The 22,325-nt window shown below is 45.2% G+C and overlaps 1 protein-coding gene across 1 annotated transcript; it reads left to right on the top strand.

The window, feature by feature from the left end:
- Positions 1 to 329: 329 nt before the first annotated feature.
- CCDC90B (coiled-coil domain containing 90B) lies at positions 330 to 19,078 on the top strand. The gene is made up of 9 exons (XM_034405936.3): positions 330 to 509; positions 2,779 to 2,898; positions 6,752 to 6,855; positions 8,958 to 9,059; positions 9,953 to 9,994; positions 12,779 to 12,850; positions 13,213 to 13,266; positions 14,896 to 15,010; positions 17,147 to 19,078. Exons 1-9 carry the CDS (start codon positions 434 to 436, stop codon positions 17,200 to 17,202), a joined length of 741 nt encoding a protein of 246 aa, XP_034261827.2. The 5' UTR covers positions 330 to 433; the 3' UTR covers positions 17,203 to 19,078.
- The last annotated feature ends 3,247 nt before the right edge of the window (positions 19,079 to 22,325 follow it).

Below are 22,325 nucleotides of genomic sequence, written 5' to 3'. Positions count from 1 at the left end.
ACAGCTCTCAAAGGGTCACCACCCCCAACATACACTAGGTAACCATGACAGAATGAATGAATAAATGCAAAATTATGCCTATATCTACATATATTCTATTACTTCACAGTATGGTAAGTTAGGAGAAGTGTTAAAAATATATCTGATCTGCAAAAGGGAAAGGGAGGGAGGGGAAGAGAATGGGTTGGCTCTTGGCTGCCATCTAGCGGTCAGGATTTTTGTAGCTAACGCCGCAGTTTCCGCTCGGCATACATTTCCCATCGGGCTTTGAGGCCAGAAGAAGGGAGAGGAGAAGAAGAACGCTGGTCCGATTAAAAACTACATTTCCCAGAGAGCCACGGGGTTCCAGACCGGAAGCCACTTTTTTTTTTAAAAAAAGAGACTTGCTTTTTTGGTGTAAATTCAGCTTTTCCAGCAAGAAGGCGGTGGGAAGATGTTGCAAATGAGAACTTCAAGGGTTGTGAGTCTGTTGCTGCGGGACGTCCACAACTGTTCTACACGGTTCAGAGGTGAGACAACTTTTAGGTCTCTTAACCAGGAATGCTTGCTTAGCTTTGCAATCTGATATAAACCAAGAAAGCGAGTGTGTTTCGCCTGGGTTTATTATTCCCAAACGATGCTGCTGTTTGGTTTGCTAATTTCTCCGAATTATATCTGAGAAATATGCTGAAATGTTACCTCTGAGATTAACCATTTCTATTGGAACAGAATCAAACCTGTGTTAAAACTACTTTTTAAAACTCAGTTTAGATATATATTAGTTTGCATTTAGTTCTCTCTCATATATATGTATGTATGTATGTATGTATATGTTTTCTGAGGTTTTCGCGGGTGTTTGTATGTAGGTCTTTGGTTATTCGGGTTTTCTCCCGCGTAAAATTGGAAGTGTCTTGGCGACGTTTCGACGAAGTCTCATTCGCCATCTTCAGGCTGGTGTTTTCGGCTTCGTGCTTCTAGAAGCAATGTGTGATTGCAGCTGTTTCTTCCTTTTAATTGCCAGTGGGGGTGTGAACTGATTGGGTGGGAGTTTGGCTGTGTTTTGATTGGGTGGAGGTGTGTTCTGATTGGTTGGGGGTTTGGCTGTGCTCTGATTGGATAAGATAGACCTATCTTTTTGGATAATAAGATCGATCTATTTCGGATTATTTCGGTCCGAAATAGATCTATCTTAGTCTCCTTAGTCTCCCAATGGGCAGCAGAGTGTTTGCTGGCTGTCAGAAAAAAAGCCTAGAAACTAGTGGATTGTGATTTCACTGAACTAGGGCTGCATAAAAATCTTGGTTTACGTAGGAAGAACCTGGCTAAAGAGAAATACACATAAAGCCTACGAAAATGAAATAAATAAATAAATAAATAAATATATATATATATATATATATATATATATATATATATATATATATATATATATATATATATATATATATGTCTTTGGTTATTCGGGTTTTGTCCCGCGTAAAATTGGAGGTTTCATGGCAACGTTTCGACGAAGTCTCATTCGTCATCTTCAGGCTGGTGTTCTCAGCTTCGTGCTTCTAGGAGCAATGTGTGTATGATCGCAGCTGTTTCTTCCTTTTAACTGCTTTAAAAGGAAGAAACAGCTTTTTTAACTACTTTAAAAGAAAGAAACAGCTTTTTTAACTACTTTAAAAGGAAGAAACAGCTGCGATCACACACATTGCTCCTAGAAGCACGAAGCCGAGAACACCAGCCTGAAGATGACAAATGAGACTTCGTCGAAACGTTGCCAAGAAACCTCCAATTTTACGCGGGAGAAAACCCAAATAACCAAAGACCTACATAAAAACACCCGCGAAAACCTCAGAAAACATATATATATGTGTTAATTATATATATTAAGTGTTTTTCTATCGAGACACCTGGTATTCCCCAACATGTGGGAGGGGGCATTCTGCTCCCTTTCGCCTTTCAGCTCCAATCCAGGAGCCCTCAAGCAGTCGCATTTTATACCAAACCATTTTATACCAAATGTATATTTTGCTGATAAAGAAATAAAGGGAGACTAGTATAGATCCTATTTCAAGCTGTTTAGCTTTCATCAGCTAGCCATACCCTTACTCGGATTCGAACTTGGACTTCCTGCATGTTAGGCAGTTGTATTAACCTCTGAGCCACAAGTTCCCCTCCCTTCATCAGCTTGAGCCAGGGGAAAGATTTAAGTGTTTTTCTATCGAGACTATATATATCGAGAATATATATATATTCTATCTCTATTTCTAACTATATCATCTACTGTATATCTCTTTATATATCTATCTATCTCTATCAATCTATCAATCTATCTCTATCATCTTTATCTACTATATCTATATATCTGTCTGTCTATCTTTCTATATGATATAGGATCTCCTGCTTGAGAAGAGGGATGGGCTAGAAGGCCTCTAAGATCCCTTCCACCTCTATTCTGATTCTGATTATCCTGATCTATCTATCTATCTATCTATCTATCTATCTATCTATCTATCTATCTATCTATCTACAGTATATATTGAAAGGCAACAGATATATAAAGAAATGCTATATGTATGTATGTGTGTGTATATAAATGCAAGAAAAGATGGAGGTGTGTTGGTGCAGTTCACCTGTCAGGGTAATCCCTCAATTGGCTTCTTTTATTTTGGCTCAAAGAGTCATGGGGAAATCTGGGCGTTGAAGTCCACACACCTTAAAGTGGCTGAGGTTGGGAAACCTGGCCTTAGAAGATGATCAAATCTTATTTGACCTAAGCAGACAATTCAACTTTGCCACCCTTCTCAGGTTTTGCTTCTTCGGCCTCAGTGCAGTCCTACGATATGAGAAGAGTCGAAATCACGCCGCTGGAGCAACGGAAACTCACCTTCGACACCCATCGTCTGGTGCGAGATCTAGAAGCCCACGGTGAGCAAACATCTCCAGTGAAAAGTGTCTTAAGTTTAGTTTAGTTTAGTTCATTGTCACTGCATCTCGTACAATGAAATTACCGTATTTTTCGGAGTATAAGATGCACCTTTCCCCCCCCCCAAAAGGGGGTGAAAATTTAGGTGCGTCTTATACACCGAATGTAGCCCCGCCCGCCCACTGGCCCCCACCCTTTGGCCTCTGCCTCCCAGCAGTTTACCTCCTTGCAGCAAGAAGAAACAGCTCCTTTCAGCTTCAGCACAGCCTAATTAGCACAAGTTGATTGGATCCACCTCCCAATTCTCAGCTGTTTTGCAGGGGCCTCTGCTCCTTGCTGCAAGGAAGAAAATTGCTGGAGCAGATTTTTTTTCCCCTTGTGCTAATCAAGTTATGCTGAAAACAAAAATGAAAATAAAGCAGGCTGTTTGCTGCAAAGAGGCAAAATTCCTCAGTGGCAGAGGCAGATTTCTTTTTTTTTCTTTTCCTCACCAAAAAAGTAGAAAAATTAAATTAAGAGAGCTTTCCTCCATGCAATAGCAATAGCTCTTAGACTTAGACAGGTAGTCCTCAACTTATGACCACAATGGAGCCCAAAATTTCTATTGCTAACGGAGACATTTGTTGAGTTTTGCCCCCTTTTACGACCTTTCTTGCCACCGTTGTTAAATGGATCACTACAGTTAAGTTAGTAAGCCCATCGTAAAGTGAATCTGGCCTCCCCATGGACTTTGCTTGTCAGAAGGTCGCAAAAAGGGGATCACATGACTCCGGGTCACAGTGCAACGGTCATAAATAGGAGTCATTTGCCAAGCGTCTGAATTTTGATGACGTGATTGCGGGGATCCTGCAAAGGTCTGAATTGTCATCAAGTGATTGTGAGGACGCTACAGCAGTCAAAAGTGTGAAAAACGATCATAAGCCACTTCTTCAGTGTCATCGTAACTTCGAACGGTCGCTAAACGAACTGTTGTAAGTCAAGGACTACCTCTACAGCTTTCTTGTCAGTATCATGGTACTTGGTTTCCCATCATTGTCTTCTAGAATGTTTCTCACCTTTCTTGTTTCCCAACTTTCTTGTCTAACTCATCCTGGGATTCCTTGGTTGCTTCCCATCCAAATCCTAACCAGTCCTGTCCCTGCTTAGCTTCGAAGCCCTAACAAGGTCCCTGCGGTATTGCCACCCACTCCCTTACAAACATGAAGATGGCGTTGAGAACAAATAGCATGAAACCTTATATGGATTACTAGAAGTATAAGGGAAAAATGGGGTTCTGCTTTTCAACTTTTGCTTTTCAGATTCGGGAACATCTGGACTCTGACTGGGTAGATTCAGCGGGGAGGATAGAGGCAGGTCTTGTGAGTATTATCTGGGAAGAGTTTGATTCTGTGACGCCCGAAGACGTGGACAGGATACTGGGCAGACTGAGCGCAGCCACATGTTTACTGGACCCGTGTCCCTCCTGGTTGGTGCTGGCCTCTCGGGAGGTTACACGAGGCTGGCTCCAGGGGATTATAAATGCTTCCTTGAGTGAGGGTGTCTTCCCTGCTGCCTTGAAAGAGGCGGTGGTGAGGCCTCTCCTCAAGAAACCTTCCCTGGACCCGGCAGTGTTGGCAAATTATCGTCCAGTCTCCAGTTGTTGAGAGTGTGGTAGCGCGACAGCTCCCCCAGTACCTGGATGAATCGTCGTATCTGGATCCGTTCCAATCGGGCTTCAGGCCTGGGTACAGCACGGAAACGGCATTGGTCGCGTTGGTTGATGATCTCTGGAGGGCTCGGGACAGGGGTTGTTCCTCTGTCCTGGTCCTATTAGACCTCTCAGCGGCTTTTGATACCATCGACCATGGTATCATGCTGCACCGGCTAGAGGAGTTAGGGGTGGGGGGCACCGTCCTACGGTGGTTCTCCTCCTTTCTCTCTGACCGGTCGCAGTCTGTGTTGACAGGGGGGCAGAGGTCGACCCCGAGGCCCCTTGTATGTGGGGTGCCACAAGGGTCGGTCCTCTCGCCCCTTCTGTTCAACATTTATGTGAAGCCGCTGGGTGAGATCATCCGTGGTTTCGGGGTGAAGTACCACCAGTATGCTGATGATACTCAGCTGTACATCTCCACCCCGGACCACCCCAATGATGCCCTTGAAGTGATGTCCCGGTGCCTGGAGGCCGTGCGGATCTGGATGGGGAGAAACAGACTCAGGCTCAACCCATCCAAGACCGAATGGCTGTGGTTTCCGACATCCCGATATAGTCAGTTGGTGCCATCACTGACTATTGGGGGCGAGTCACTGGCCCCCACGGAGGGGGTTCGCAACTTGGGTGTCCTCCTGGACTCACGTCTGTCTTTAGAAGAGCACATGACGGCCGTGGCCAGGGGGACTTTTTATCAGGTCCGCCTGATTCGCCAGTTGCGTCCCTTTCTGGATCGGGACTCGTTAAATACGGTCACTCATGCTCTCGTTACTTCCCGCTTGGACTACTGCAATGCTCTCTACATGGGGCTCCCCTTGAGGAGCACCCGGAGGCTCCAGCTGGTCCAGAATGCGGCCGCGCGAGTGGTTATGGGAGCGACGTGGCGCTCCCATGTGACCCCCCTCCTGCGCGAGCTGCACTGGCTCCCGGTGGTCTTCCAGGTGCGCTTCAAGGTTTTGGTTACCACCTTTAGAGTGCTCCATGGCTTCGGACTGGGGTATCTACGAGACCGCCTTCTGCTACCAATAGCCTCTCACCGACCAGTACGCTCCCATAGAGAGGGGCTCCTCAGGGTGCCGTCGGCCAAACAGTGTCGACTGGCGGCCCCCAGGGGGAGAGCCTTCTCTGTGGGGGCACCTACCATCTGGAACGAGCTCCCCCCAGAGATACGGAAGATCCCGGACCTGCGCACGTTTCGCCGTGCTCTCAAAACTTTTCTATTTCAGCAAGCTGGCCTGGCCTAACTCCCATCTTTTAAATTTTTAAATTTTTTAATTCGTGATTTTATAAATTGGGTGTTTTAATCTGTGTTTCGGCCGAATATTTAATAATTTTAAGGGATTTTTTAATATTTGTATTATCTGTATTTTATCTTGGCTGTTCACCGCCCTGAGTCCTTCGGGAGTAGGGCGGTATAGAAATTTGATTAATAAATAAATAAATAAATAAACTTCTTAACACAAACTCTGAATTCACTAGACCAGTGGTGTCAGACTCAAGGCTCACAGGATGTGGTTGGATCTGGCCCACGGGGTCCAAACTCAAGGATGTGGTCGGATCTGGTCCATGGGGCCAAACTCAAGGATGTGGTCGGATCTGGCCCATAGGACCCAAACTCAAGGATGTGGTCAGATACGGCCCGCAGGGCCCAAACTCAAGGATGTGGTCGGTTCCAGCCCACGGGGTCCAAACTCAAGGATGTGGTCGGATCTGGTCCATGGGGCCAAACTCAAGGATGTGGTCGGATCTGGCCCATAGGACCCAAACTCAAGGATGTGGTCAGATACGGCCCGCAGGGCCCAAACTCAAGGATGTGGTCGGATCCAGCCCACAGGGCCCAAACTCAAGGATGTGGTCGGATCTGGCCCACAGGGCCCAAACTCAAGATACGGTCAGATCCTCGAAAACGTAAGGGGCCAGCCCACGTCACTTCGGCCCGGTCTACCCAATGCGAAGAGGAAACATGCCAGCAATTTGGGGAGTGGCATCAAGCTGGCCATGCCCACCCAGCTGGCCACACCCGGTGAATGTCGTCAAACTGGCCACACCCACTCAGTCAGCCACACCCACCCGGCCCTCAAGGTCAACCACAGCCCTGAAGCGGCCCTCAATGAAATTGAGTTTGATACCCCTGCACTAGATTATGATGTATTTTATATACTCCACAGGATTTGCAAAAGAACAGGCTGAAACGGTCGTCTCGGCATTAATGAGTTTGTCAGCGGTCAGCCTGGATACCGTCTACAAGGATATGGTAACGCAAGCCCAACAGGTAACCAACCGACGGTTATTCCCTCGGTTGCATCACTTTTTATGGCCATTCATATAAGTAATCCTCGACCTACAACCACAATTGGAACCAGGATTTCTGTCGTTAAACAAGACGGTGGCTCAATGAGTCGCCCTTGATTTTATGACTATTCTAACTATGGTTGTTAAGCGAATCGCTGCAGTTGCTGAATGAATGATGTGGCTGTTAAGCGAATCTGGCTTCCCCCACTGACTTTGCTTGGCCGGAGTCCGGCAGGGAAGGTTGGGAATGGTGGGATCACGTGACACACACACACCCTCCCCAGGACGCCGCATCCATCGTAAATACAACCATTGTGATGGTGGAGAGGTTGCAACAGTTGTTAAGCGCTAAGTCACTCTCTTCAGAGACTGTTGTATTTTCAAACGGCCATTAAACGAATTATCGTCTTCATAGTTCTTTAGGCAATGCATATCTTAAGGACAGACTTGTTCTCCCAAGTTAGAAACCAGTTGCGTGTTGCAGGGATATTTTGAGCTTTCAGATTTTCTGCTGCCTTACCAGGAATTTAAGGTTGATAACCTTAATACTTAAGGTTGATAATACGGGGATCAGGTGAAATCCAGCAGGTTCTAATAAGTTTTGGAGAACCGGTAGCGGAAATTTGTCTGCTCTGCAGACATAGGCACTGTAATTTAACACCAGCTGTCTGCAATTAAAGTAAGTTCGAATCTCGCCAGGCTCAAGGTTGACTCAGCCTTCCATCCTTTCTAAGGTAGGTAAAATGAGGACCCAGTTTGTGGGGGCAATAAGCTGATTTTGGATAAATATATAAAAGTATGAAGGCTATTGCTTAATGCACTGTAAGCCGCCCTGAGTCTCCGGAGAAGGGCGGCATATAAATCAAATTAAAAAAGAAAAAATTGAGTAGTTCGGAGAACCGGCAAATAACATCTCTGGCTGGCCCCAGAGTGGGATGGGAATGGAGATTTTGCAATATCCTTCCCCTGCCATGCCCATCAAGTCACGCCCAAAGAACCGGTAGGGAAAAATGTTGGATTTCAACCCTGATGGGGATCACCCTTTTCCTAGAAAAATGTATCGACTAAGAGAAAGTAAGGTAAAGATAAAAATTTCCCTGTCCAGCTGTGTCTGCCTTTAGAGGGCGCTGCTCATCTCTGTTTCTTGGCTGAGGGAGCCAGCATTGTCCCAAAACACTTCTGTGGTCATGTGGCCAGCATGACTGTATGCCAAGGCACACAGAACACATTGAAATGGTACCTATTTATCTACTTACATTTCAGGCCCACTGAAATGGTACCTATTTATCTACTTGCATCTGCATGCTTTCAAACTGCTAGGCGGGCAGGAGCTGCAGCAAGGAACGGGAGCTCACCTTGTCGTGCGGTGCTGGGGTCTCAAACCCGAGCTGTCAACGGCCCCAAGAGAAAGTGATTGATCCTAAATCATACTGTGAGTTAGCTCAGGTCGGACTTGAACCTTGGTCTTTCCATTCCAAACACAACACTTCTGAATTGTTACACTTTTGGCAGTGAGATGGCCTTGTAAAAATGTCGCCCGCAAGGGAACCGTTAGAAGTGCGCAAAACATTTTGACATCTAATTAGATTAGATCATCATCATTTAACGACCCCATAATCCCTTGCAAGGTTGAGTCTGGGCAACTGAATGGAGCTTAGCAGAACGTTTTAATAGCCGGATGCCCTTCCTGTCACCAATGCGGAGCTTTGTTCAGCAGATATATTCTCATTGGGCCCAGAGAGAGAAATATCTGCCTCTACCTAGGATCGAACTCACAGCCTTCTGATTGTGAGGCGAGAGCTCCATCTCTAGGCCATTGCACCACTCTCATCTAATTAGATTAGATATGTGCCTTAAAAAGAATGTGCATGTATATAGCTGTATATGTGCATATATAAGGTACAAATATAGTGTATGAAGTTTGCCACTGTTTCCCCAAAATGTTCAATCAAATGAGTTGTCATTTCACAGAACATTCTTCCGACATATATCTTCCCATCTCTGGGAAAAGAAGGAATATTTAAGATGCCTTGCAACATTTTGTGTGTGTGTGCATGTGTAATTTTATATTTTATGTTTTAGGAAATAACTCTGCAACAGATAATGTTTCACCTGGATTCTATTCGCAAGGATATGGTCCTTCTTGAGAAGAGCGAATTTGCCAATTTGAGAGCAGAAAACGAGGTATTCTCTCCCCCACAAAAAAACCTTGCCCTGTTGTGGCCCGTACGCGGCCTGGGCAGCTAGTAGCTGATTCCGACAGCGAGGAGGCTGGTGTGGTGCTGCGCCAGCAGACTGTGCAGCTGGCATTCGAGTCAGACAATGAGGCTGGAGAAGATGTGCCAGAGACGGGGATTCAGCCAGGGCCTTCAGAACCTCCAGAAGCTCCCTTAAGTGAAGAGGACGAAGAGGAGGAGCCTCTTCTCAATGCACGGGCGCACAGAGCTGCCAAAAGGCAGGAGTGGCTCCTCAGGAGGAGGTCTCCTCGAGAGTAAGGCTTGGGGCTAATTGGCCACTCCCTTAGCCTATTTAAGGAGAACCGCCGACTGAAGCAATTTGCAGGGAACAACTTCGTTCACATACCTTTGTGTCTTGTCTTGCTTATCTTATCAGCTTCCTGCAAATTGCTTCTGGGCATTCTGCCAACCACAGTAAGCTTTCAGTATTATTCTTTGAATTCTTGGCGGCTGTTAATGCACTTAATTAACAGCCGTTGTTGTAAAAAACTGGTTTATTTTAGTAAATTAAGGTTTGAATGGACTTCGTGTGTGCTGCATTCTTTGCGGTCCGTAGCTGGGGCAGTCCCTGAGCTGTATTTGTTTAGCTTGTGAAGATTTTCTGCAAATTTGACAATTTTCAGGTTATATATGTTAGGTGCAGTGTTTCAAATTCAGTCCCAAACGGGAGCTGGTGAGGACGTGAATGGGATGGCTGGTTGCAGCCCTTTAAAGCAGCTGCATCATGGCTCAGATATATGTCAATGAAAGTTATGGCGGTGAAAGTTAATGTGCATATTTTGCTGTTGCAGCTCCTTTATACCATCCGCTGTTTCTCTGCTTTCTTCCTCTCTTCCTTAGAAAATGAAAATTGAATTGGATCAAGTTAAACAGCAACTAATGGTAAGTAGACCAGGAACAGCCAAGGAACATTCAGTTTTAGGATGGAGCTTAAATCTGCTTTTAAAAATAATTGTGGACGATCTTTTCAACGAGGTGTCCTTGGTGCTCTCTGAGTTTGGTGTTTTTTTTCTTTCTTGCAGATGTTTCGTTACCCAAACTAGGTAAGATCATCACTAGCATTGATAATGTTACTTAGTTTGGCTAATGAAACAGTTGCAAGAAAAAATCCACCAAGGTCAGAGTACCAAGTACCGTATTTTTCAGACTATAAGACGCACCTAAATTTAGAAGAAGAAAACAACCCAGAAAAAGTTTGTGGCCTACCTTTTTTCAGGCCTTTTTTCAGGCCTTTTCCAGTCTATTTTCAACCTGTTCCCGCGGCTTTTTCCAGCCCATTTTTGAGGCTTATTTTGGCCCATTTTGGGAGCTTTTTTCAGCCTGTTTTCAATGCTTTTTTCAGCCCATTTTTGAGGCTTTTTGCAGCCCGTTTTTGGGGCTTTTTTGGCTCGTTTTTGAGGCTGTTTGGAGCCGTTTTTGAGGCATTTAGGGGGCTGTTTTTGAGGTTTTGGGGAGCCTTTTTGGGGGCTGTTTTTGAGGCTTTTGGGGGGCTGTTTTTGAAGATTTTTTCAGCCCGTGTTTTCCCCCCCAAAAAATGCCAAAAAATCCTCAAAAACGCCCCGAAAAAAATCCTCAAAAACAGCCCCCAAAAAGCCTCGAAAATGGGCCGAAAAAAGGCCCAAAAACAGGGTGTGCGGCGGCCAAAAAACAGCCGGCGGGGCTTCGGCAATATCCGGTCTATGAGACGCACAGGCATTTTTGCCCCCTTTTGGGAGACACAAAAGTGTGTCTTATAGTCCGAAAAATACAGTACCTCTCATTTCAACCCTGAGCTACAAATATTCTCCTTTATCGGAACTTTTTCAATTCAAGAAAACCTGGTCCTCTCAGGTTTGCTGCAGAATTGGAGTCCTTACAAATCAGGGGCTGGTAAATACTCAGGACTAGTCTGCGAGGGCTCAAATTCTGCAGCAAACCTAAGAGGGCCAGGATTTCTTGAATTGAAAAAGTTCTGATAAAGGAGAATATTATTTGCTCAGGGCTGAAATGAGGGGTCCTTCGTACTCTCTGAGCTTGGTGGGTTTTTTTTCTGGCAGATATTCATTATCTGGCCCTTTGGTTGTCCATGTTTGGGCCTGTGGATTGCTTTTACTTTGAAGAAAACTGCTTTTTTTTTTTCCAATTTACGTATGTCCATGTGTGCATTCCTATTCACTTTCCCAGCCCTATTGGTTTGCCCCTCTACAACAGTTCCAAGTGTCTTATATTGACACTCTGGGGAAATTCTCTAGAGATTCTCCTTCATCCAGTCATGGTAGTCCCAAAGATGCTTTTTCAGGAGGCAACTGGACTTTCTGGTTTTTTCTTTTGAAGATGTTTCGCTTCTCACTCAAGAAGCTTCTTCAGTTCTGATAGGACGGTGGGGAATGGAAGGATTTATATTCCTTGCAGACAGCTGGTCATTTGCATCCTTTTAGAGGGTCATTGAGGCCACTTGGAGGTCTGTCTGTGTCTTCAGGGTCTCCCGAGTAGTGCAAATGGTTCCTGTAGTCTGCAATTTTTTTCTTCTGGAAAGCCATTCCTACTCCCACCCCATTCCAAGGGGGTTCATCCCAAATTGTATAGCTAAAAGTCTGTAGAGATTCCCAGTCATCCAGGTCATGGTTTAGACTGAGAATCTTTACAGACTTTTAGCTATACAATTTGGGATGAACAACCTTGGAATGGGGTAGGAGTAGGAATGGATTTCCAGAAGAAAAAAATTGCAGACTACAGGAACCATTTGCACTGAGGCCCTGAGGACACAGATAAACCTCCAAGTCAGGGGTGGGCTTCAAAAATTTTAGCAAGGGGTTCTCTGCTTGGTTGCTGGATGGGCGTGGCCTAATTGGCCTCCTGCACCACGCCGGGGGGGGAGTGTTTTTGCCTTGAGGCTTTCCTCAAGGCTCCAGGAGGGCAAAAACGGCCTCCCCAGGTTCCAGAGGCGTTTCTGGCCTTCCTGAACTTCCAGTAGGCCTGTTTTTCGCCCTCCCCAAGCCTCCGCAAACGCACTGCACTTACCTGCATCCAAAACGGGCCGTGTGGGGACTCCGGGGAGGGGCGGGGTGGGCGGGGCCAGCCTGGAGTGGGATTTGGCGGTTCTCCGAACTGCACAGAATCTTAGCTAGAGGTTCTCCCGAACCCCTGCGAACCCCCAGCAGCCCACTCCTGCTCCAAGTGCTTCAACAACCCTCTAAAACGATGCAAATGACCAGCTGTCTGCAAGGAATATAAATCCTTCCATTCCCCTCCCCATATTTTGTCAGAGCTGAAGAAGCTTCTTGGGTGAGAATCAAAATATCTTCAAAGAAAAAACAAGAAAGTCCAGTTGCTTCCTGAAAAAAAGCACTTTTGGGATAACTTTGGGGAAATTAATTGCCCACAACTTCATAAACTGTCTTTGCCTTTGGAAAACCTTGAGCAAGACCCCCCACCCAGCCCTGTCTCATTCTTCCACATGCTGCAACAGTGCAGAGTAAACCATGCCTTAATAAAGATGCTAGTCCCAAATGTGTAACAGTAGGAAAGCGGAAACGAGCACGTCACACCAGCTGCTGAAATCGGGTTTTGAATAGCACGATCTCCAAAGAGAAAACAGAATTTTCAGGCAGGCTTGAAAATTCAGGGGAAAAGAACATCCCGTTTTCTCCCTTCCTAAAATTGAGAGAGGTGTGTTTTTCTTTAAAGAATGAAACTAACCAGATCAGAGCTGAAAACAAGCTGGACATCAACTTGGAGAGAAGCAGAGTGACCGATATGGTGAGTAGTTTCGTGTTGGTATTTTTTTTTTCGTTACCTAAAAGTAGTCCTTGACTTGTAACCCCAAATTTCTGTTGCTGAGCAAGGCAATTGTAATGTGAGCTTTGTCCCCATTTTGCTATCTTTTTTTTTTTTGCCATGGTTGTTAAGTGAATCACATCGTCATTAAGCAAATCTAGCTCACCACACGGACTTTGCTTGTCAAAAACCAGCTGGGAAGGTTTTTCAGTGCTGTCGTAACTTCGAACAATCATTGAATGAACAGATGTAAGTCAAGGACGACCTGTATTTTTTGAGCTGATTGTGTATTCCTGTTTGTTTTTGGTTTTTTTAAATTTTTGTTCTTTTTCCTAATTCTCCAGTTCACAGATCAAGAAAGAAAGCTGATGGAAGCCTCCACGGAATTTCATAAAAAAGTAAGCGTTTGAACCGCTTTTGTTCTAGATCCGTGATGGTGAACCTTTGGCACGCGTGCCACAGATGGCACACGGAGCTATATCTGTGGGCACACGAACGTTACCTTAGCTGAGCTCCAGTGCGCATCCGCACGCAGACCAGCTGATTTTTGGGCCTTCTAGTCCCACCGGAAGTCGGGAAACGGGCCATTTCCGGTCTCTGGGGAGGTGGGAAAGGCCATTTTCGCCCTCCCCAGGCTCCAAGAAAGCCTCTGGAGCCTGGGGAGGGCGAAAAACAGGCCTACTGGGTCCACCACTAGCCTTTTTGGTATTGCGTGCCAAAAGTGGGGGGAGGTCATGCGCGGGGGCACGGGGGGGCATTGAATTATGGGTGTGGGCACACACGCGCGACCCCCCCACCCCCCATGTGCGACCCCCGCTTTTGGCATGCGACGGCAAAAAGGTTAGCCATCACTGTTCTAGATTCTAGATCAGTGTTTCTCAACCAGGGCAACTTGAAGATGTGTGGACTTCAATTCCCAGAATTCCCCAGCCAGCCATGCTTGGCAACTGACGTATCAGGGTTGCAGCATCCCATAATCGCCATTCGCATCCTTGCCAGCTGGCTTCCAACAAGCGAAGTCAATGGGGGAAGCCGGATTCGCTTAATAACCTCATGATTCCCTTAACAACTGTAGTTGTTAAAATCATGGCAAAAACGGTTGTAAAATTGAGTGTGACTCATTTAACAACCGCTTCGCTTATCAATGGAAATTCTGTTCCCAATTTTGGTTGTAAGTCAAGGGCTACTTGAACATTTGTAAGCATGGCAGCAACGTGACGGAAGGAAATGCATAAATTTTAAATACCCTGACAGAACAGAAATAACTTTTTCCTGGGTATCCAAAGTTAGTTAATTCTTGATTAGTTGATTCCTGATAAGGGGATGCCACAAAAAACGAGAGGGTCAACCTATTCTCCAAAGCACCTGAGAGCAGGACAAGAAGCAATGGGTGGAAACTAATCAAGGAGAGAAGCAACCTAGAACTAAGGAGAAATTTCCCATCAGTGAGAACAATTAATCAGTGGAACAACTTGCCTCCAGATGTTGTGAGTTCTCCATCACTGGAGACTTTTAAGAAGACATGTAAAAACATATAAAACATATGAAGAACAGTTGCAGGAACTGGGTATGTCTAGTTTGATGAAAAGAAGGACTAGGGGAGACATGATAGCAGTGTTCCAATATCTCAGGGGCTGCCACAAAGAAGAGGGAGCCAACCTATTCTCCAAATACCTGAGGGCAGGACAAGAAGCAACGGGTGGAAACTAATGAAGGAGAGAAGCAACTTAGAACTAAGGAGAAATTTTCTGACAGTTAGAACAATTAATCAGTGGAACAACTTGCCTCCAGATGCTCCAACACTGGAAGTTTTAAAGAAGAGATTAGATAACCATTTGACTGAACTGGTGTGGGGTTTCCTGCCTAAGCAGGGGGTTGGACTAGAAGACCTCCAAGGTCCCTCCCAACTCTGTTACTGTTAACAAAGGATGTTGATGCCACACTAAACCACAGGGAGAAAATAGCCTATTTCTGCTAACTGCCCTGCTCCTTTTGGATGCCAAATGATGCTCTGTATGTCCTTTTAGGATTCCAGCACCAACAGTTCCATTACGGAAGTCAACAATAAAATAGATGCTGAGATTGCAGCTCTCAAAACACTCATGGAGTCGAATAAGCTGGAAACCATCCGGTACTTAGCAGGTATGTGCCTGGTGTGTTAAAAGCCAGCCTCCAAAGTGGGATGCTTAGCAATTCAAACAAACGGACAACGTTTTCTGTAGCTGCTGAATGATAAGGGACGGGGCGGTTAGGATGTAGTATTGCAGATTAACTCTGCCAACTGCCAGCAGTTCGATCCTGATGGGGCTGAAGGTTGACTCAGCCTTCCATCCTTCCGAGGTGGGTAAAATGAGGACCCAGATTGTTGGGGGCAATAGGCTGACTCTGTAAAACTCTTAGAGAGGGCTGGAAAGCATTATGAAATGGTATATAAGTAAGTGTTATTAGGAATGGAGGGAGGGAAGGAAGGAAGGAAAGAAGGAAAGGGAAGGAAGGAAGGAGCTGTGATGGCACAGTGGTTAGAATGAAGTATTACAGGCTAACTCTGTCGACTGTCAGCAGTTCGAATCTCACCAGGCTCAAAGTTGACTCAGCCTTCCATCCTTCCAAGGTCGGTAAAATGAGGACCCAGATTGTTAGGGGCAATACGCTGACTTTATAAACCGCTTAGAGAGGGCTGTAAAGCACTGTGAAGCGGTATATAAATCTTAAGTGCTACTGCTACTGCTATTTCGGTTATTTAATCACATTTCATACAATTCCTCACTTGTTTTCTATTTTCTTTTGCTTTAATAACTTAATAAAAGATGGCAAAGAGTCTGGAGGCTAAATCATATCATGAACGATTGAGGGAACTAGGTATGTCTAGTCTAGTGGAGAGAAGGACTTGGGGTGACATGTTACGTCAAATAGAGTTAATTTTCCTTCTCACACATGGAGATTCTCTGTCATCCAGGTCATAGTTGTCTCAAAGGTGCTTTTTCAAAAAGGCATAACTGGACTCTTTTTTTCCTTGAGGAAGAAGAAGATGTTTCGCTTCTCATCCAAGAAGCTTCATCTGTTCTGACTGGAGGGCGGAGAGATGGAAGGATTTAGTTCTGAGCAGTCAGAACGGATGAAGCTTCTTGGATGAGAAGCAAAACTACTTCTTCCTTTTCTTCTCCTTCCTTTTCTTCTGCTTCTTCCTTTTCTTCTCCTTCTCCTCCTCCTCCTTCCTTTTCTTCTTCCTTTTCTTCTCCTCCTTATTTTTCTTCTTCCTTTTCTTCTTCCTTTTCTTCTTCCTTTTCTTCTGCTTCTTCCTTTTCTTCTTCCTTTTCTTCTGCTTCTTCTCCTCCTTCTCCTCCTTCTTTTCTTCCTTTTCTTCTTCCTTCTCCTTCCTTTTCTTCTTCTTCCTTTTCTTCTGCTTCTTCCTTTTCTTCTCCTTCTCCTCCTTCTTCTTTTTCTTCTTCTTCTTCTTCTCCTCTTTCCTTTTCTTCTTCCTTTTCTTCTTATTCTTCCTTTTCCTCCTCCTCCTCCTCCTCCTCCTCCTCCTCCTCCTTCTTCTTCTTCTTCTTCTGGCTGGGGAATTCTGGGAGTTGAAGTCCGCCAGGCTTAAAGTTGCCAAGGTTGGAGACCCCTGCTCTAAACATCTCTAAGATGACCATCCAGACTCTGTTTGAAGGCCTCTTTTGTGAAGATCTTCAGCTGGTATCTAAGATTGATATCCTGGTTGCTCTTCTCCGCACTTTTTCTAAAGATGTTGAGACTCCAGAAAGAGTGCAGAGGAGAGCAACCAAGATGATTAGGGGACTGGAGGCTAAAACATACGATGAACGGTTGCAGGAACTGGGCATGGCTAGTCTAGTGAAGAGAAGGACCAGGGGAGACATGATAGCAGTCTTTCAATATTTGAGGGGCTGTCACAGAGGGGAAGGGGGTCAAGCTATTCTCCAAAGCACCTGAAGGCCAGACAAGGAATAATGATTGGAAACTGAACAACGAGAGATTCAACCTGGAAATAAGGAGAGATTTCCTGACAGTGAGAGCAATCAACTCATGGAACAGAAGTTGCCTTCAGAAGTTGTGGGAGCTTCATCACATCAAGAAGAGAGTGGACTGCCATCTGTCAGAAACGGTGTAGAGTCTCCTGCTTGGGCAGGGGGTTGGACTAGATGACCTACAAGGTCCCTTCCAACTCTTGTTAATCTGTTAAAATGGTGAAGGCAAATTGCATGAAACTTTTTAAACCCAAAAAGATTCACTATATTTTTTTTCTTCTTCTTCTTCTTTTAATTTCAGCTTCTGTTTTCACTTGCCTTGCCATCGCTTTGGGATTTTATCGATTTTGGAAATAAGCCCACCGAGGTGTGGAGGGGGAAGAAAAAGAGGACAGAGCAAAAACATTCCTCATTGGGCACCTCCAACATATCTGAGATAACCTCTTCGGGCTGATCTTTTCCACGTTGTTTTCATCAGCCAGTGATCTTTTTCATCCTCCGTCGCTCTGGACAGAACAGCTCAAACAATTTGTGCCCCGTGGAAGAGTTGTAGAGTCTGATCTACTGGAGCCCAAGAGATCTATGGAGTTTGAAAACCTAGAAAAGGGAGGTGAAAATGTACCGGATGATCCAAAAGCTGCAACCAGCTAATCGTGTCGTATCCTGCAGCTGGTTTTCTCTTCTCCAGCCTGATCCTCTTGGCCTTCATTCTTTTGGGTTGAAACTTCTTTGCTCTCCAACTGCAGTTGAGTTGGGACCGTAGCTTTGAGAATTCAGATTGGCTGCAAATTTACACAGTTGCACTCCTAACATATCTGGAAAGTGCCCAATAACAGAACGTTGGTTTCCACGCACAAGCGTGTTTCCAAGTTTACAGTAGTGGCCAAAATTGTGGAAACCTTTTAGGAAAAGTGTATTTTCTAAAACTAGCTAATAACACCACTTTTTTGGGGGGGGGGAGTAGTGCCATCAAATTATATATCAATGGAAAGATAATTTAATCAAGAATGTCATGCAATCACTTTTATGAAGGATTTGCTCTTAGAATAGCAGTTACCGTATAAAGAAGAAAAGGGAAACGCGTAGAAAAAAAACGAGATCTACAAAAATGATCACCATAGAAAAAACGAGCTATACAAAAATGATCACCATGTCAGTTAATACTTAGTTGGGTAACCTTTAGCATTAATTACGGCCTTACAACGTCTTCCCATGGAGTGACCCAAGTCTTTTAGTTCTGCAGCTGTTCTCATGGGAAACCAAGATTGAAGGGTTGCTTCTATTAACTGGGTTTTATTGCTGGGTCGCTTCTGACTAACCAGTTTCTTTCGTCGGCTCCATAGATTTTCCATTGGGTGAAGGTCTGGGCTGTTCCCAGGCCATTCCAGCAGTGGAATAGGATTATCTCGAAACTCCAAAATAAAAAGTGGTGTTATTAGCCATCAAACCTCAAAAATACACTTTCCCCCAAAAGGTTTCCACAATTTCGGCCACTACTGTAGAGCTGCTAGTGGAGAAATTTCTTTTCATCAGATGTTCCACTGCCATCCTATATAACAGCACTAGAGGATAGTGTCTCACTTGGGACGAGAAAACCACCCAACAGAGAATGTTAAAAAAACTGCTTTATCCTGATTTAACGTGACTGGATGTACTGCCATTATTTTGTTTCTCCCTGCGGAACACATAACACTATTTATATTCCATTCTAGACTGGAAATCTAGGCCCTTTCTAGATCGTGGTATTCTCAGAATTGCATAGCAGCCACTCTACCCCCGTGTTCCCTTAACCTGGGCCGCTGCCAAACGCACGGACTTCAACTCCCAGAATTCTCTTAACCGCCTTGACTTTTGCTGGGAATTCTGGGAAGTGCGAGACAAGCATCTGAAGAGACTATAAGCCGTTATAGAGGAGAAAAAAATTAAATATATAGTAGTTTCAGAAAAGGCTGAAAGATCTGGGACAGTGTTTTTTCAACCTTAGCCACTTTTAAGATGAGTGGACTTCAACTCCCAGAATTCCCCAGCCATGGCTGGGGAATTCTGGGAGTTGAAGTCCACTCATCTTAAAAGTGGCTAAGGTTGAAAAAACACTGATCTAAGATAGCCCTCAGTTCTGTTCTCTTACCAGTTATTGGCTGAAATTAACTCTGGGACTTTTTGAGGTTCTATTATCACTAAATCTTGGCCTTTTTCAGCGTAAGCAAAAAATAAAACATGGTGCCTTCTAAAATTTAGCTTAACACTGTTTGTGAGGAAGAAGAAATGTGAGAACAATTTCAGACTGCCTCACTCTTTGAATTCTCTTTTGTGGTCATCCGGTAGAAGTTACTACAGAGTCGCATTTGTTAATCTGCGATGCTCTTGCTCGATTACTCTTTTTCTCTTATTGAGGATTGGATCCACATTTATTTATTTATTTATTTATTTATTTTTAAATTTTTATACCGCCCCCTCTCCTGAAGGACTCAGGGCGGTGAACAGCCAAAATTAAAAAACATACAATATAAACATTAAAATACTATAAAAACAAAATTAAATTTATATTGGCTTCCCCCAATTTAAAACCTCTTACCCATAAAATTCAGCAATTAAAAGATTTTTAACCCAGCCCGGCTTGCTGAAATAAAAAAGTCTTCAGAGCCCGGCGGAAGCTCCGGAGGCCTGGGATCAGTCGTATCCCTGGGGGTAGCTCATTCCAGAGGGCGGGTGCCCCCACAGAGAAGGCTCTTCCCCAGGGGGTCACCAGCCGACATTGCCTGACCGACGGCACCCTGAGGAGGCCCTCTCTGTGGGAGTGTATTGGCCGGTGGGAGGTTATCGGTGGCAGAAGGTGGTCTCGTAAATAACCGGGCCCTAAGCCATGGAAGGCTTTGAAGATGAGAACCAATACCTTGAAGCGCACCCGGAAGACCACTGGAAGCCAATGCAGCTCGCGCAGGAGAGGTGGGAACGCCATGTCGCCCCCATAAGTACCCGCGCGGCTGCATTCTGCACCAGTTGGAGCCTCCGAGTGCTCCTCAAGGGGAGCCCCATGTAGAGAGCTTTGCAGTAGTCCAGGCGGGAAGTGACGAGGGCATGAGTGACCGTGCATAAGAAGTCCCAATCCAGAAAGGGGCGCAACTGGCGTATCAGGCGAACCTGATAAAAAGCCCCCCTGGCCACGGCCGTCATACGCTCTTCTAAAGACAGCCGTGCATCCAGGAGGACACCCAAGTTACGCGCCCTCTCCGTGGGGGCCAATGTCTCGCCCCCAATAGTCAGCGATGGCACCAGCTGACTATATTGGGACGCCAGCAACCACAGCCACTCAGTCTTGGAGTTTAGTCGGAGCCTGTTCCTCCCCATCCAGACCCACACGGCCTTCAGGCACCGGGACATCACTTCAAGGGCATCGTTGGAGTGGTCTGGGGTGGAGATGTACATGACTCGCTTACAAACTTAACAGGGCACTCTGGCCTGTTAGCCATATCTTATCGAAAGAGTCTTGAGCCGTGGTGGCGCAGTGGTTAGAATGCGGTATTGCAGGCTAATTCTGCCCACTGCCAGTTCGATTCTCACCGGCTCAAGGTTGACTCAGCCTTCCGCCTTTCCGAGGTCGGTAAAATGAGGACCCAGATTTTTTTGGTGGTGGGGGGGGGGAATAGGCTGACTCTGTAAACCGCTTAGAGAAGGCCAGAAAGCACTGTGAAGCGGTATACAAGTCTCAGTGCTATTGCTATTACGCAATACATGAAACCATAAATCTGTGGTTTATAGTCTGCAAGCGGCTGGCAGTCTGATTTTCAGAACTTTTGCTGATTCAAGGACGGTGCTAAATTTCCAGGTAGCCATTGACACACTTCAGAAATGACGCAACAGTACACAAGCCACATGGGAGGTTTGGTTTGAGCGATAAAATTGGATTAGTTAAACCAGGCGTGTCAAACTCAAATTTCAATGAGGGCCGCATCAGGGCTGTGGTTGATCTCGGGCCGGGCGGGCATGGCTGGTTTGGTGGGCGTGGCCAGTTTGACGCCACTCACTGGGCGTGGCCACTGGGTGTGGCCACTGGGTGGGCGTGGCCAGCTTGACGCCACTCCCCAAACTGCTGGCATGTTTCCTCTTTGCATTGGGTAGACTGAGCCAAAGCGGATAGACACAGGCCAAGCCCCTTAGATTTTCCAGGATGGCCCCATAGGCCGAATCTGACCATATCGCGGCCTGGATGTGGCCCGGGGGCCTTGAGTTTTGACACCTCTGAGTTAAACCAATGGGTGTTTACATAAGATGGTGCATCCATGTTAACGTACAACAGTGGCCCCCAACTTTTGGGGCACCAAGGACCGGTTCTGTAGAGAGGTTTTTCCGTGGACCAGTGGGAGGGATGTGGTTTCACGTGCTGCCTTCATCCCATACATGTACAGGTGGGGCTTCAATTGTTTGCGTGGTTCAGTTTTTGCTGTGCCACAGACCAGTGCCAATCCACGAACCGGAGGTTGGGAGCCCCTGATGTACAACTATTGACAATGGCTGATTTTCAATATATACGTTTCAAAATAACGAATTTTAATGGGTGTTTTAGTTTTTTAGTTTTTTAATATAAGAGCCAAATTGTTTAATATGTTTTAAACTGTTTTTAAATTTTATGGAGATATGTTGTTTTATGGTGGTTGTGCACCGCCCTGAGTCCCTTGGGAGAAGGGCGGTATAAAAATTTAAATAATAAAATAAATAAATAAATACCATACGGAGGGCAACATACCCATCACCAGTTAGTTAAGAGGTTGGTGGGTATCTGGACTCACAATGGAGCCTCAATGGAGATACCATGTTTCATACACCTTGTCTCTGATCTAATCTGCTCTAGATTTTTGAGACGTTCCCCAATTACAATTGGTAGCACAGTGGTCTAAAGCACCCTGTTATTAACACCAGCTGCCTGCAATTACTGCAGGTTCGAATCTCACCAGGCTCAAGGTTGACTCAGCCTTCCATCCTTTCTAAGGTGGGTAAATTGAGGACCCAGTTGTGGGGGCAATAAGATGACTTTGTATAAATATACAAAAGTATGAAGGCTATTGCTTAGCGCATTGTAAGCCACCCTGAGTCTCCGGAGAAGGGCGGCATATAAATCAAATTTAAAAAATAAATAAATTACAGAATATTGAGATACCACATTGAAAAGACAGTTTTAGAAGCTCTGATGTGAGTTGAGAGGAAGGAGGAGGAGGAGGAGGAGGAGGAGGAGGAGGATTATTATTATTATTATTATTATTATTATTATTATTATTATTATTATTATTATTATTATTATTATTATTGAAATGCCACATTAATTCACAGGAAACGTAAACCTGCCTTTCCAGAGCTGTATTTTCTGCAATTTATCTTGCGTTGTCTTAAAAAAAAAAAAAAACGACAAGGTGCTTAAAGCTGCCAGATGTTTTCCTTTGCAAAGGGAAGATTTAAGTTCGCACCGCCAGCTGGTTTATTCCCCA

The sequence above is a fragment of the Pantherophis guttatus genome, chromosome 5 (assembly GCF_059756535.1).
Source record: "Pantherophis guttatus breed Tessera chromosome 5, ASM5975653v1, whole genome shotgun sequence".
Classification (NCBI taxonomy): Eukaryota; Metazoa; Chordata; class Lepidosauria; order Squamata; family Colubridae; genus Pantherophis; species Pantherophis guttatus.
Note: the sequence above shows the minus strand (reverse complement) of the source record. Positions and strands in the feature narration are given on the sequence as shown.